Consider the following 16433-nt stretch of genomic DNA (forward strand, 5'->3'; position numbering starts at 1 on the left):
TAATAACCTTGTGGGTTAACAATGAGTAACTTTCATAACTTACAGTCCTTGTCCCTGGGCTATGGGGGGTTCTGTCAGCACGAAGGCATAGTTGTTTGACCTTCAGACTATTTTGAACTAGAGTGTTAATTCAAATTTTTTATCAGATGCCTTTGGGGGAGGGCAGCTAAAAATGGTATGGGAGGGAGAGGACTCTTTGCCCTCCAAGAACTTTCCAGCATCCCCCTCGACTAGCCTCGATAGTTTACACTTTATACATTCAGCCATTCAAGGGATATTGCTGAGACACCTTTTTAATAAACTCGGTGCACATAGTGTCTTTCGATTTAGTTTAGTATACCCCTCAACATTCCCCCAACTTTCACCTTATTTACCTTGGCTTTCCTTATTTTTTCCTAATGATAAATACTGCATGTAAACAATAGAAAAATTGTATAATTTATAATCCGTGTCCCGGGGCTTTGGAGGGGGGGGGGGGTACGGTATCCCCGGAGGCTAACTTATTAGATCTTTTGACTTTTTTGAACTAAATGGCTTTTTCAAAATTTTGATTAGTGTTGAAGAGAGGGGTGCCTAGAAACCTTAGGGAGGAGGGGTCTATTTGCCATACAGTCACTCTTTAACAAGTCCTGAAAAATTCAACTTAATGTTCTTAGCCGTTCCTTAGATATTGCTTGTGCAATCTCTTGACAACCAGGAGACATATAGTGGTTTTAATTGTGTTCTACATCCCTTTAAATATTTCTTCAAAGTTTTAACGTCCAGTCCAGATACAGCCTTTTGACAACTTAGATGCATATAGTGTTTTTTGATATAGTCGCAACACCTCCCCCTCCTCCCTCAATATTCCCTGAAAATTTCAATAACCTTGGTCATTTGTGAGATATTGTAGATTAGTTCTTTTGACAACCTGCATGCACTATGCCCTTTTTACGAGCAATAGGCAGCTAAACTCTTTTTAGTTAGTTCAATAGTTGTAGCTGTAAGAGTAGAAGTTGCAGTAGTATTTGCAGTCAGAATTGCAATTGCAGTAGAATCAGCAGTACTAATCCAAAAGCATCAGCTGTTGCTATCACAAGTTGTTTTATTTTTAAGTCGTAAGTTTTCAAAGTCACAGTCGCTGTTGCAATTGATCACAGCCGCAAGTAGCCGCAGTAGCAGTCGCAGTATTCACAAATAGTCGCAGTGAAAGTAGTCACAGGTACAAGCAGTGGTAGTCGCAAGTAGTCACAGTCACAATCGCATGAAGGCCTAGTTGCACTCATAGTTACGAGTAGTTGTAGTTGCTAGTATTTTCAGTTACAATTAGCTATAGTCGCAAATAGTCGTAGTCGAAAGTAGGCACAGTTGCAGTCACAATTGTAGTAGCAATAACGGTCCCTGAAATTTTCAAATTAAAACCTTTTGCCGCTTCTAGGATCCTGCAGATACGACCATTTGATAACCTGGATGCAAATGTGGTGTTTGGATTTAGTTTAAAATCCCCCTCAACATGTGCTTAAGCTTCACCTTAATGCCTTTTACCCTTTTTGATACGTCCAGGACCAAACTTTCTCCCTGTTTTCCAATGACGAGTCATTGAAGTAAACAATGGGTACATTGCATGATTTACCACTGTTTCCCTGTAATTAGACCTTTTGACTATTTCAAAGAAAGTGGTTGTTTCATTATTTTGATCAGTGTTCAGGGGAGGGATGTCCATAAAGGGGAAGGGGGCTATTTGCCTTCTATGCACTGTTCAACAAGCCCGGAAAATTTCAGCTTAACACCCTAATTGGTTCTTGGATGAGGGACAATCAGCACGCACATGGTGCATGCAGCATTTTCTAAAAGTAGTCACGAGTAGAAGTAGTCGCAGTCACAAGTTGTCGCAGTCACAGTTTGTCATATTCGTAGTCACAACCAGTCACAGTTTCAGCCGCAGTAGTAGTAGTAGTAGTATTATTAATGGCTCTAAAGGTTTTAAGTTAATACCCTTAGCCATTCCAAAATAATTACAGATTTTGTTATTGGTAGCCTGGATGCAAACAGTGTCTTTTGTTTAGTTCAGCCCCCCCTCAACATTGCCTGAAGAAATAAAATGTTTTGTTATCAAAATTTTCATCAGTGTTTGGGAGGGGCAATCTAAATAGGGCAAGTTGTGGAGGGACTAGCTGCTCTCCGGTCATTTTCGAGCATCTCCTTGAATATGCTGTGAAAGTTTGATCATGATAAAACTTCTTTTTTGAATCAGCAATGAACTCAATGGGATCAGCAATGTCTCATCGACGGCTGAGGTATTGCTGATTCGACCTTTAGACAATCAGATTGCACATTGTGGGTTGAATCTGATTCAATATTCCCCTAAAAGTTTCCTGAAAGTTGTCGCAGGTCAAAGTAGTCATAATCGCGAGTAATAGCACTCACAGTTAAGTACCATCGCAGTCACAAGTAGTCGAAGTAGTTGCAGCCACAGTAGTAGTATTATTAGTGGCTCTAAAAGTAGTCGCAATCACATGTAGTCGAAGTTTTAAGTAGTCATAGTTGCAGGTAGTCGCCATGGAAAGTAACCACAGTCGTAAATAGTTGTAATAGTTGTAATATAGTTGTAATAGTTGTAATATAGTTGTAATATAGTCGTAAATAGTTGTAAATAGTCGTAAGTCACAGTCGTAAATAGTTAGAAAACACAGAAGTAGTTGTGGTAGTAATGGTCTTGAAAGTTTCAATTTCATACCCATACCTGTTCCTAAGATTTTGCAGATACACCTTGTTTATAACCTGGACGCATATAGTGTCTTTTGATTTATATTAATAAAAACAGCTTTCCAAAAAAGTAGTTTTTCAAAGAATAGGAAAGAGTCATATTAAACTTAAGACCAGCAGAAATAATATAACTTTTTTGTCCTACTCCCATATCACAATCTTGTTGTGTCCATAGGTTAACAGATCTTAATTTCCCTCCTCCCCTGGGATATAAAAATCCAGTAGAGTGCTCACTTTTTGGTGGTTTCGTGGTTATGAAGGTCTCTTAATTGTTAATCATCTTCCCTCTCTTACATTAAGCTTCTCGGCGTATGCCTGGTTATATTATTTTAACTATTGATATGTTCATCTTTTTACTGCTTAACTTGTCAGTTTCTGTCTATTTGAACATTTACGAATTCTAAAGACCGTACAACGGTGTTGTCTTTCAGTTACAAACACGCAGAAGAAATTACCTCACTTGAGGAAAAAAACTCTGCCACAGTACATGCGTTAGAGCAAACTCAAATAGAGGCAGGTCAACTGAAGTCTTCATTGGAAAGCTCTTTAATTCAGTTGGCAAAAACTGAGGGTCAACTTAAAGAAGCCGTAGACCGAGAGAATTCTTTGAAAGAAGAATTGAAGAAATTACAAAATGAACGTAAGTAGTAAGATGATAAAGTAGTAAAGTTATTTTAATGTAGATGATAAAGTTATTTTTATTTAAGCTATTTTATTTTGTCTTTTTCTTAGCATCACATCCTGCTCATCCATCCATACCACTAGCTCCTGCTCATCCCATTAAAATAGCTTAATGCAATCAAATTGGATTTTATTTTGTCACTAACAGCAAGTAAAAACTATTCTTTTTGAAAGAGAATGTTTTTCATTGGCTATCGATAATGGGGACTATTTGCAATTGATTGAAATGAGCTACAACGAGCGCGGGGTTTACAGTTTCTAAATAGTTCGAAATCATTTGCATTGTCCCTCTTGCCAAAGTTTTAACAACTGCTAAATGTTCCACGTGACAAATTTGGTGTTAGGTATGTGTGGACTCATGACATCAAAATTTGTTTATATGCATTTTGTAGGCTTTTTATGAGTAGAATTGGACCTTTAGGATAGGGGTGCGGTGCTGAAGCTCAGTAAGACTATTCACTCTGAATTCTCTAGTTTAGATGTTTTGCTCGCTGAGGTCTACAAAAAAATTACAAAACACATCAGAATTTGTTTATTTGCATTTTTGTAGCTTTTTTAAGAGTAGAATTTAACCTTTGGGTGATAAAAGGTGGGGGGTGAGCTGAAGCCCGGTAAACACTAAACTTTGGATATGTCCTTAAGCTGATTTGACTAAACATCCTTTTTTGTATTTTGCTTTCATTTGACTGAACATCCATTTTTTATTTTGTTTTCGCTCTGAAATCACTTAAGGTATATATTGCTTTCAATAAAGCGCGTATGAGACTCGTTGTATGATTGGGATTCAAGGAGAACGACTTCCCAGTTCATTTATCTTTCTGTTATCTTTATCTTTCTAGTTATCTTATCTTTATTTAATATATGTTATCTTATCTTTATCTATCAGTTCATTTATCTTTCTAGTAGTTTCTGTTTGTTTTGAGTTTGACTTCAATATTAGTTTTATTTTTGGTACATTAGAAGTTCATTGTTGGTCTAATTTCTTATTAAGTTGAATATCTGTTTCTTTTAATTTTTAGTTAATTTTTGATTATACTATCTGGTTGTTTTTTTGTTTTTTTTACTGTGCTCAAGACATAACTTCACTTTTTTACTTTTGTTAGAAAAAACTTCTTTATTTAATATGTGTTCGTTTTTATTCATTTTCGAAAATAAAAAGAAAGAAGAAGAAATAAAAAACTTTTGAAGATACTGATGGAGTAATTTATAATTTTCTTCGAAGGTCCTAATTGAATGAGCAACTAATTCACTAAGGACTCAAATAAAAAAACTATATTAAAATCTGAATCTATGCAAAAAGCAAATTTATACTTTTTTAAGTTGCTTTGTTAAATAATATATTGAATATATATATATATATATATATATATATATATATATATATATATATATATATATATATATATATATATATATATATATATATATATATATATATATATATATATATATATATATATATATATATATATATATATATATATATATATATATATATATATATATATATATATATATATATATATATATATATATATATATATATTTATGTACAACTTTCGACTTTTTTTTATATGTAACTTTCAATTTCCAATCCAATAAATTTAAATTTTTAAAGATATTACTGATCCACCCTTTCCCTTTTGACAATCTGTATCCACACAATATTTTCTGATTTAGTTCAACTTTCCCCTCAACGTTTCCTCAAATTTTTATTTTAATATCCTCAGCCTTAGGTATTTCTCGCTGCAGAAGCTGTAATTGTACTGGTAGCAGAAGTTTTAATAGTGGCGTTCAAATTTTGCCTTTTGATCAATTGATCATCCCTTTAAGTATTCTTTGAAAGTTCAAACTTAATACCCTAATCCATACCAGAGATACCCTTTTTTGATAATCTGCAAAAAAATACAAAACGTCTTTTTATTTAATTAAAAACATTGCCCTCTACATTCTCTCCAATTTTAAACTTCATATCTTTAGTCTTAATAGTACCAGTATTTTAGTATTAGTGGTAGTAGTAGCAGTAGTATCAGTAGTAGTATGGAAAAGTTACCTTTTGGCCAGTTGAAAATCCCCTCATTATGCCCAGGAAAGTTCAGCTTGATATGGTAATCCGTTCCAAAGATATTGCTGATGCACCCTTTTGACCATATGCATTCACACAACAAGTTTTATTCAGTTCAACATTCTCCTAAACATTTCTTTAATTTTCACTTCAATACCCTGAGTATTGGTAGAACTCTCTACAGAAGCAGTAATTGTATTAGTAGTAGTTTTAGTAGTTATAGTAGTAATAGCAGTATTAGTAGTAACATCGTGCTAATATTGCCTTTTTCGTCAATTAATTATCCCCCTTATCTTTTCCTGAAAAATCCAAAGTAATACACTCAGTCATTCCTGAATTACGCCCTTTTGACAACCCATATATACATATCGGGTTTTGATTTAGTTCAACACTCCCCTCAGTATTCTCTGAAAGGTTCATCTAGATGTCCTTCGTCTTTTTGGACACTGATATTCAAACGTGTCAATGTTTTTCAACAGCAAATACTATACATAAACAAGGGGCAAATTGTATAACTTACAGCCCTTTCCCTGATGCCTGGGGGAGGGCTGGATAGCCAAAAATACACTGGACTTTTCAACCATGCTGAACTAAAAGGCTATCTAAAAATTTCGATTGTATGTGTTTGGCGAATCGATTGGTGTGAGAGAGGCGGGAGGGATGGTTGCCCTCCAATCACCTTTGACTCTTAAGAGGGCACTTAAAAAAGGAACTAGAATTTTCAAATTCCAATTGATTGAGTTCCCTCCAAAGTCTATACGACCAACCCCTCTGCAAAAACTCTCCAATCTTTTAACAATGGGTAACTGGCATAAGTTACAATCCTTGCCCCAGGGACTGGGGGGTCTTGTTAACCCCAAGTTATATTTATTTGACTTTAGGACCATTTTGAACAAAATGGCTATCTCAAAATTTTGATTAAATGCATCTGGGTAAAAAGGTGCGATGGGAGGGGGCTTGTTACCCTCTGATCGCTTTTGATTCTTAAAAAGGGCAATAGAACTTTTAATTTCCTATTGAATAAGCATCGTCTAAAGTTTACACGACCACCCTTTCCATAAGAGCCTTGTATGTTAAACATGGTTATAACTAGCATAGATTATAGCTCTCGCCCCACGGGGTTGTAGGTAGGAGGATTACCAAACTCATAACAATAGTTATTTGATCCTCGGATTATTTTGAAGAAAATGTCAATCTCAAAGATTTGATCGGAAGCATTTGAGGGCAAATGGCAAGTTGGTCTGGTTGCCCTCTAATGATTTTTTACTCTTCAAAAGTGAACTAAGACTTTCGATTTCATATCGAAGGAGTATCCATCGAATTTTATACGACCACCCCTTCCTTAAAAAACTTATTTGTTAACAATGGGTAACTTACATAACTCAAAACCCTTGTCCTGGGGGTTGTGTTTTTTTTTCAACCCAGGAGGCATATTTATTTGACTGTGGACAATTTTTAATAAATGAATATCTCAAAATTTTGATTGGATACATTTGAGAAAAAGAGGGAATGGAAGGGGAGACTAGTTGGCCTCCGATCATACTTGACTCTTAAAAAGGGCATTGGAACTTCCTATTTCCAATTAAATGGACCTCGTCAGAAGTTTATATGACCACCAATTTCATAAAAACCTTATGCGCCCCCGGGGCATAACTAAACCCTTGACCCTGTGCTTTGGGGGCTGTGTCAACACTATAGACATTGTAATAAAATCTTTGAACTACATTCAACAAAATTGCTATCTCAAAATTTTGATCCGATGCATTTGGGGAAAAGGGGGCATTGGGATGGGACTAGTTTCCTTTCGATTACTTTTGACTCTTAAAAGGGAACTAAAACTTTAAATTATCTGTCAAATGAGCCTTCTACAGAGCTAATACCACCACCGCTTTCATGAAAACCTTTATATGACCCCGGGGCATAACTTATAACCCTTGCCCCCAGGCTCTGGAAGATTTTGTCAACCCCGCCGGTTTTGTTACATGATCTTTGGACTAGTTTAAACAAAATGACTATCTCCAAATTTTGATAGGATTTGATTGGGGAAAAGAGGGCTCCCAGAAGAGGAGGCGCTCGTTGGCCTCCGATCACTTTTGACTCTTAAAAAAGGTACTAGAACTTCTGATTTACAATCGAATGACCCTGTCCGAGGTTTATACGAACACTCCTTCCTTAAAAGCCTTATGAGCTAATAATAGGCACATAATAAAGCTTAATACCCTTGCCCTAACGGTTGTTGGGGGAGGGGGAGGGGTTGACATCCTCAAAGACATAATTACTGGACCTTACAACTTTGCTGAACAAAATGGACTTCTCAAAATTTTGACTTGATGTGTTTGGGAAAATGATGGGCATGGGAGGGTGACTGGCTGCTCTCCAATTACTTTTAACAACTCTTAAAAATGGCACTAGAGCTTTTAATGTCCAATCGAATTAGCTTCATTTGAAGTTCGCTCCCGCTTCGTTCTTTACTTAGGCAGCGCAATAGCTTGATATTCAATTATTCAATGATTATTGAATATTTCTACTTATCAAAGAAAGTGTAAAGCGAATAATCCTTCTTTATAGTTTTTTTATTACGAAACTGTTTGACTAGGGGTCAACCTGCCCCCCCCCCCACAAAAAAAAAAAAAATATATATATATATATATATATATATATATATATATATATATATATATATATATATATATATATATATATATATATATATATATATATAATATATAATATATACTTTGAAGATGGTTTTTTTTAAGTTTTAACCATGAATATTACCACTTCTTCTACCTCTGCTCTTACCTTTCAATAGGTTTCTTTTCAAAAGGGTATTTAATTACTATTTCTATTTGGTCTGGAGCCTTTTATCATCTTACTGAAGGACTTTTCTAGAGGTTTGGAATCCGCTTATGAATCCTTTACAGGCTTTGGAGAAACTTCTGAATTTGGTATACAGTCGATTGATAAGATCAGTTGAGTTTAGTGGTTCCATACTGGAGGAGGATGTGCTTCAGGCTATTACACTAGATAAGATAATGCGGTATTTAAAACCGGTAAAAAAACTCTATGCTGGTTATGTTGTGACTCCAGGTATAGTCATAAAATCTGAAGTAATATGGAGATATAGTGAATCTCTTGGGATGATGCTAGTGGTAAAGCATAATAAGAGACTTGCATGCCTGTACTGGGTATACTAGAGCCAATTGGTGTTGCTAACCCCTCAAAACATTTTCTGACAAGTGTTTTATTAATGTTTTTTCTCAAGACATTTCTCAAGATTTTCTTCCTCTATGCTCCAAGCACACCCATCGGGGATTTACTACACAAAATTGGTGTTGCTAAGCCCTAAAGATCTTTTTCAAAATTTTCTTTTCCCAATATATTTCTCACAAATTTCTCGAGATGTTTTTTTTTCAGATTTTCATGATATGCGTCTAAGCGGTTTCTGATAATGTACGACATATTTGACTGCTGTAGGATTTCAACCTGGGAACCCCATGCTCAATCGATGACGCGCTAGCCAACTGAGCGAAAACGCCAAAACAAACAGAAATTTTAATAAATATCCAAGTCAAACTAAAAACGAGCAAAAATTAACAAGAGTAGGGCTGACAAGCTCCATGCCTTCTCCAGACCAGAAAATAATTTAGAAAAAAAAAAAAAATTACCGTGGATTGTCATTTTAATATACCTGATATTTATTCCTAAAAGTTTTAATAATTTCTTATTTATTAAAGTAAAAAGCGTAAAAATGTTTAAACTGTATTTATTTTTAGTGAAGTGTAAATTATGTTCTGGTCTTGAGAAGTCATGGGAGTAGTCAGCCCTGCTTGTGTTACTTTTTGACAGTTTTGAGTTTTACTCGGTTATCTATTGACATTTCTGTTCGTTTGAGTTTGATTTATTTATTTATGGTGGTTTGTGGTAGTTTTACGCTTGGAAGATTATTTGACTTTATTTCTGAGCATATGTGGGATAATGGAGTCTTAAATTTCTTTGAAAAACTTGTTTTGTGGAAAAAGAAATTCAAATTACTTTCTGTTTGTTTTTTATTTTCATAGTCTTTTTCATAGAAAAAAATTGTTTTTTATATCTTTTCGTGTTTTTTTTTGTATGAGAACCCATTATCATTATTATTATTGTTATGGTATTAGGAGTAAGCCCACTATCAGTGGGTCGAGGCCCAGGCCTTCAAGGCCCATTGCCTCTACACCCCCCAAAACTATGCTTGATTTATAGTTGGGGGAACCGATGATTGGTTCAGCTTCCCCACTCTACCATATACCTTGCCATCTGTCAGACTTCTCCTTCACTTACTATGTTCTCCGGCTTAAAGCCTGTTTCTAATCTCAACTTTACATTCTTCTATCAGATGCTTTCTTCTTTCCAAAGTCACCCTCTCGTATTTTTGGCACAATGGTGATTCGCCCCTGGTTTCTGTAACCATTCTCGTCTCGGACCTTTTAAGTCGTAGAAAATGAGTTTGGCTTTGTATTTGAATGTCTGAGAAACTTTTTCAACAATTTTTAATCTTGACGCAAAAAGTAATACTTAATTGGATTTTATACCTCCTCAAGTTAACCAGAAAAAGAAAACTTAGCATCATTCCCAAAACATTCTATTTATGTTCTTTGACAACCTGGATGCATATACACTCTTTTGATTCATTTAATTTGTAAAAGCAGAAGTAGTAATAGTAGTAGTTCCGAAGGTTTCAACTTGATACCCCCCAATGCTCTAGACATATTGTTGGGGCGTATTACTGGCAATCATACACACTGTGTTGTTTGGTTTAGTTTTAAAGTAACATTTAGTTTTAAAGCATAATGGGTCAATTGCGTAATTGTGGGGGATTAACATACCCTATATCCCTAGAGACATAGTTGCTTGGCTGTTCTACTATGCTCAATCAAATGGCTGTCTCAAAATTTTCACTGGATGTGTTTGGAAAATGAATGGGTTTGGAAGAAGGGCTGCTTGCCTTCCAATCTGTTTTAACTCCCAAATAGAGACCCAGAGTTTTTAATTTTGAATCGAATTAGCTCCTTTAAAAGATTGAATGATATTGCTTGTATGTCCTTTTGAAAACCTCCTTGCAAATACTTATTTCGTTTAATTGAAACTCCCCCTAAACTTTCCATAAGATTTTCACCTTAATACCCTTAGCGTCACGAGTAACAGTGACTGTAGTGGTAGTATTAATAGTATACACATAGTGGCTTTTGGCTAGTTCAAAATCCCCCTAAATTACCCTTAAAGGTCTAACCTAATAATCTAAGCCGTTCTCAAGATAATGTTTTTTAAATTTTTCAAAATTCACTTGATTATTGTACGCAAAGAGGGGCCGCTACTCCACCTTTGCCACTATTTGGAGGTCTTCAAAACTACCAGAGTAATCTGGTGGTGTCTAAGGGGTCAGGGTAACTTACGCTTCATTGATTTCAACGTGTCCTGTCCTTGTCGGTTTCCAACAACCAGTAGGGTTCTTACAAGTGTACTTCCCCTGCGGTACGACAGTACGAGGCTAATTTGTCCCAAGCACCATAAGCTTTGGGCTTAATATTCGTCTGAAAACTCTCCCCCCCCTTCCAGGAAAGATATCTCCTATTACAGGGCTCTCTTTTTGATTCAACTCTCTGTGTACTAGGATGACCTATCTTACCCTAGGCTAATCAAAAGAAGTCAAAAGTAAATAATAATTAGCTTACTTCTTTCCCGATCATTGTTCATACAAAAAATAAAAATTATTCTTCAAGGCACCAGACAAAATAAGTCGACCGGGGGGGGGGGGTGCGGAGACAACTGAATCATAACCTTCACCGTGTGCGACGTAAAGCTAGAATGTATGGGTTAATTCACCCCTTTCACCCCACTCTATTTCAACCAAAACTGGCATTCCAAAAATACATTTTAAAAGGGATTGAGAAAACCCTTATAAAAAAAAACAACCAAGAAAAAATAAGAAAATAAATAGAAAACCAAGGATTGCAAGTAAAAGAAAAAGAAAGGCTGATATCCCAGGGAATCCAAAAGTGGGGGTGATTCAAATTAACTAAAGAAGTCCTGGGAATCCAAAAGTGGGGATGATAATACTTTTATTTATGCCACCAAATTACACGGTCTGGATATGTATTGAGTAGATAGCTTCACTTACCTTGGTAGCACTATAAGTAAAAACGGTAAGAGCAATGAAGATGATAAGAGTAGATTAGACAAGACTTAGAGTGTTTTTTCACAGTTGAAAAAAGCTTGGAAGAATAGGAAGATAAGCATGCGAAGCAAGATTAGAAGATTGGAAGCTACAGTAATGACACTGGTCAAATATGATTCTGAAACATGGGCGTTCTCAAAAACGGACAGAGATTTGCTATCTGTTTTCCATAGAAATTACCTTCAGATTGTTTGGCGTTCCCGGCTGACTGACCGTATTTCAAACAGTAGGCTCTACGAAAATTCTGGTTCAATCTCGCTTTCTGAGGCTATAATGAGAGAAGGGTTGAGATGGCTAGGGCATGTTCTGTGGATGAACGATGACATATTGCCGAAAATTGTCCTTTTCGTCCAACTGTCTAGGGCTAAACGGAAAGTAGGTCGTCCGCTGTTCGGCTGGGAGAATGTCGCAAAGAAAGATTTAAGGGAATTAGGAACTTCTTGGGTGGCTGTAAAGAGGGAGGTTGGTGGAGGAGAAGCGTACGTAGCTGAGTTGGTCAAAGGTGACTTTGTGCTGTGGTGAATTGCTAGTAGTAGTAGTATTAATCATACTAACTGATTCCCTATTCAACGCTCTTTACAGCTCCTATCCTGTCAATTACATCAGAAGCTGGGCATGGAAACTTTAAAATAAAAAATAAGTTAGTTTCCTGAGGACAAACACATTTATACTATTGTCATGCATACAATCAGATAGCTCCAGTTGTTAATTAATTTAAAAAGAAGTTTTCGACTTAATGTAAGTGGCAAAAAGTCAAACTTTAGCGTAAACACTAGAGATAGGACTTTTTGAAATATTATTTAACCAGTTCTCTGCACATGTTTATGCTTAGCTCCTGTAAGATATTGAATTGGGAAAGAAGTTGCATTGAATCTAAGCAGATTTTTGGGTGTTCAAGTGAAAAATAAAACTTAATAACTGAATTAGTGGAGTCCAATGTATTGCAAAAAGAATTTAGTGTTTATTTTATAGATCTCTGAGTGGCTGGATGAAGCCGTGGTGCTTGTTTAGGGCTAGTGGAAAGTTTGTCAAGGTTCAGAAGAGGACTTCGGAAGTGTTGATCTGATTTGAAAACCAAGGATTAGGATTGGTGATAGCTGAGAATTGGCTGGAGATTTTTTTAGAAGCATCTTGGTATTGCTTAACCGTAATAGATTGGCTACATGTTGGTTTTTACTCTTGAGCAAATTTGAAAATTCTCGTCGTCTTCATATAGGCCAGATTTTTTCGAGGAATTTGTGGTTACAAGACCGGCATGGTTGACAAAAGCTTCCCTCGAAAGGCAACTAGCCCCATCCCCATGCCCCCTTTTCCCCAAATGTATCAAATTAAAATTTTGAGATTGCAATTTTGTTAAATATAGTTGAAAGATATTAGTACAATGCCTCTAGTGTTTACACAGCCCCCAAAGCCCAGGGTCAAGGGTTTAGTTATGCCCCGGGGGCGTATAAGGTTTTTTATGAAATTGGTGGTCGTATAAACTTCGGATGAGGTCCATTCAATTGGAAATAGGAAGTTCCAATGCCCTTTTTAAGAGTCAAATGTGATCGGAGGGCAACTAGTCTCCCATCCCACTCCCTCTTTTTCTCAAATGTATCCAATCGAAATTTGAGATACGCATTTATTAAAAATTGTCCACAGTCAAATAACTATGCCTCCTGGGTTGAAAAAAAAAAACACAACCCCCAGGACAAGTGTTTTAAGTTATGTAAGTTGCCCATTGTTAACAAATAAGGTTTTTATGGAAGGGGTGTTCGTATAAACTTCGAGTGATACTCGTTCGATTTGAAATCAAAAGTCTTAGTTCACTTTTTAAGAGTCAGAAGTCATCAGAGGGCAACCAGACCAACTTGCCATTTGCCCTCAAATGCTTCCGATCAAAATTTTGAAATCGACATTTTCTTCAAAATAATCCGAGGATCAAATAACTATTGTTCTGAGTTTGGTAATCCTCCTATTTGCAACCCCGTGGGGCAAGAGCTATAATTTATGCTAGTTTTAACCATGGTTAACATACAAGGCTCTTATGGAAAGGGTGGTCGTGTAAACTTTAGACGAGGCTCATTCAATAAGAAATTAACAGTTCTATTGCCCCATTTTAAGAATCAAAATTGATCAGAGGGTAATAAGCCCCCCCCCTCGCACCTTTTTACCCAAATGCATTTGATCAAAATTTTGAGATAGTGATTTTGTTAAAAATGGTCCTAAGTCAAATGAATATAACCCGGGGTTAGCAAGACCCCCAGTCCCTGGAGCAAGGATTGTAACTTATGCTAGTTACCCATTGCTAAAATATTGGGGAGTTTTTGCGGAAGGGTTAATCAAACAGACTTTGGAGGGAACTCATTCAATTGGAATTTGAAAATTCTAGTTCCTTTTTCAAGTGCCATCTTACGAGTCAAAAGTTCTTGGAGGGCAATCATCCCTCCCGCCCCTCTCACACCAGTTGATTCGCCAAACACATACAATCAAAAATTTTAAATAGCCTTTTTGTTCAGCATGGTTGAAAATCCCAGTGTGTTTTTTGGCTACCATGCACCCCCTCCCCCCAAGCATCAGGCCAAGGGCTATAAGTTATGCAATTTGCCCCTTGTTTATGTATAGTATTAGCTGTTGAAAAAGGTTGTCACGTTTGAATATCCGTGTCCAAAAAGACGAAGGGCATCTAGGTGAATCTTTCGGAAAATTTTGAGGGGAATGTTGAACTAAATCAAAACACGTTACCATATGTACATATGGGTGGTCAAATGGGTGTAATTCAGGAATGACTGAGTGTATTAATTTGGAACTTTCAGGAAAAGTAAGGGGGATGATCAATTGACCAAGAAGGCAATAATAGCACAATGTTACTACTAATTAATTAAAAAAAAATTCCACGAAATAAGTTTTTCAAAGAAAGGTAAAGAACTCCATTAAACAAAAAGTGAGCGAAAATAAAATCAAAAATCCACCAAGCGTAAAACTACCACAAATCAGCATCGATAAATAAATGAAACCCAAAACGAACAGAAATTACAATAAATAACCGAGTCAAACTCAAAACGAGCAGAAATTAACATAAGTTGGGCGCAAAACCCCTTTGCCTTCCCAAGGCCAGAACATAATTTGCACTTTACTGAAAAAAATATCAATGTTTTTCCTTTATAACTTTAATAAATACAATAATATTGACATTTTGGTTGTTATATATCAGTATATGTATATTAAACTGGCAATGCACATTCATTTGGATTTTTTCAGTAAAGTTCAAATTTTTTGAAGCTTCTACAACAAAACTTTCAATTAAAATCTTATATGCCCCCAGGGCATAACTTACAACCCTTGCCCTGAGTGCTGGGGGGGGGGTGTCAGTCTCAAAGACCTAACTTCAGAACTTTCTACTACGTTGAACAAAATGGCTATCTGAAAATTTTGATTGAATGTATTTGGAGGAATGGTGGGCGTGAGAGGGGGATTAGTTACCATCCAGTCACTTTTGACTATTACAAAGGGCACTAGCCCTCTCAATTTCCAATTGAATGAGCCCCTTTTGAAGTTTTACGACAACTCTATTTATAAAAACCTCATATGCCCCCAGGGCAGAACTTACAACCTTTGCCCTTGGGGCTCTGGGGGGTTTGTCATCCTTAAATGCATAATTTCCAGAACTTTCAACTACGTTGAACAAAATGGCTATCTCTAAACTTTGATTGAATGTTTTTGGGGAAATGGTGGGTGAAAGAGGGGGGTTAATTACTCTCCACTCACTTTCGATTATTAAAAAGGGCAATTTCAATTTCCAATCAAATGAGCCCTTTTTGAAATTTCTATAACTTCTTTCTATATAAACTTTATGTGCCCCCAGGGCATAACTTACAACCCTTGCACTGAGGGCTCTGAGGGGGTTATCATCCTAAAAGATCTTATTTTCAAGAACTCTCAATTACGTTGAACAAAATGGATATCTCAAAATTTTGACTGGATGTGTTTGGGAAAATGGTGGGCATGAGAGGGGTGTTAGTCACTCTCTAGTCCCTTTCAACTATTAAAAAAGGCACTAGCCCTTTCAATTTCCAATTGCATGAGCCCTTTGAAGTTTCTACGCTTTCATTAAAAACCTTATATGCCCCCAAGGCATAACTTACAACCCTTGCCCTGAGGGCCATATGGGAGGGGGGGAGGGGAAGGGGTTGTCATCCTCAAAGACCTAATTTCCAAAACTTTCAACTACGGTGGATAAAATGGCTATCTAAAATATTGATTGGATGTGTTTGGGGAAAAGATGGGCGTGAGAGGGGGGTTTAGTTGCCCTCAAATCACTTTCGACTATTAAAAGGGGGTGTCAGAGTTCTGGGGGGTGTCATTCTCAAAGACCTAACTTCAGAACTTTCTACTGCGTTGAACAAAATGGCTATCTGAAAATTTTTATTGAATGTGGTTGGAGGAATGGTGGGCGTGAGAGGGGGATTAGTTACCTTCCAGTCACTTTCGACTATTACAAAGGGAACTAGCCCTCTCAATTTTCAATTGAATGAGCCCCTTTTGAAGTTTTATGACAACTCTATTTATAAAAACCTTATATGCCCCCAGGACAGAACTTACAACCTTTGCCCTTGGGGCTCTGGGGGGTTTGTTATCCTTAATACATAATGTCCAGAACTTTCAACTGTGTTGAACAAAATGGTTATCTCTAAACTTTGATTGAATGTTTTTGGGGAAATGGTGGGTGTAAGAGGGAGGTTAATTACTCTC

At 36.4% G+C, this 16433-nt stretch overlaps 2 protein-coding genes across 4 annotated transcripts in view; both read left to right on the forward strand.

The window, feature by feature from the left end:
- LOC148956083 (mitochondrial import receptor subunit TOM70-like) overlaps positions 1 to 16433 on the forward strand; it is a 390465-nt gene that overhangs the window by 161474 nt on the left and 212558 nt on the right. The gene's annotated exons all lie outside the window — the stretch shown is intronic.
- LOC148956085 (uncharacterized) overlaps positions 1 to 16433 on the forward strand; it is a 46992-nt gene that overhangs the window by 7694 nt on the left and 22865 nt on the right. For all 3 annotated transcript variants that reach the window (XM_089092764.1, XM_089092724.1, XM_089092817.1), the window contains exon 4: positions 3177 to 3385. In XM_089092764.1, coding sequence (XP_088948890.1) covers positions 3177 to 3385 — 209 coding nt within the window. The remainder of the gene's footprint in view (positions 1 to 3176; positions 3386 to 16433) is intronic.

This window comes from Artemia sp. Qi Xiang Cuo, chromosome 1, assembly GCF_049724085.1.
Source record: "Artemia sp. Qi Xiang Cuo chromosome 1, ASM4972408v1, whole genome shotgun sequence".
Taxonomy (NCBI): Eukaryota; Metazoa; Arthropoda; class Branchiopoda; order Anostraca; family Artemiidae; genus Artemia; species Artemia sp. Qi Xiang Cuo.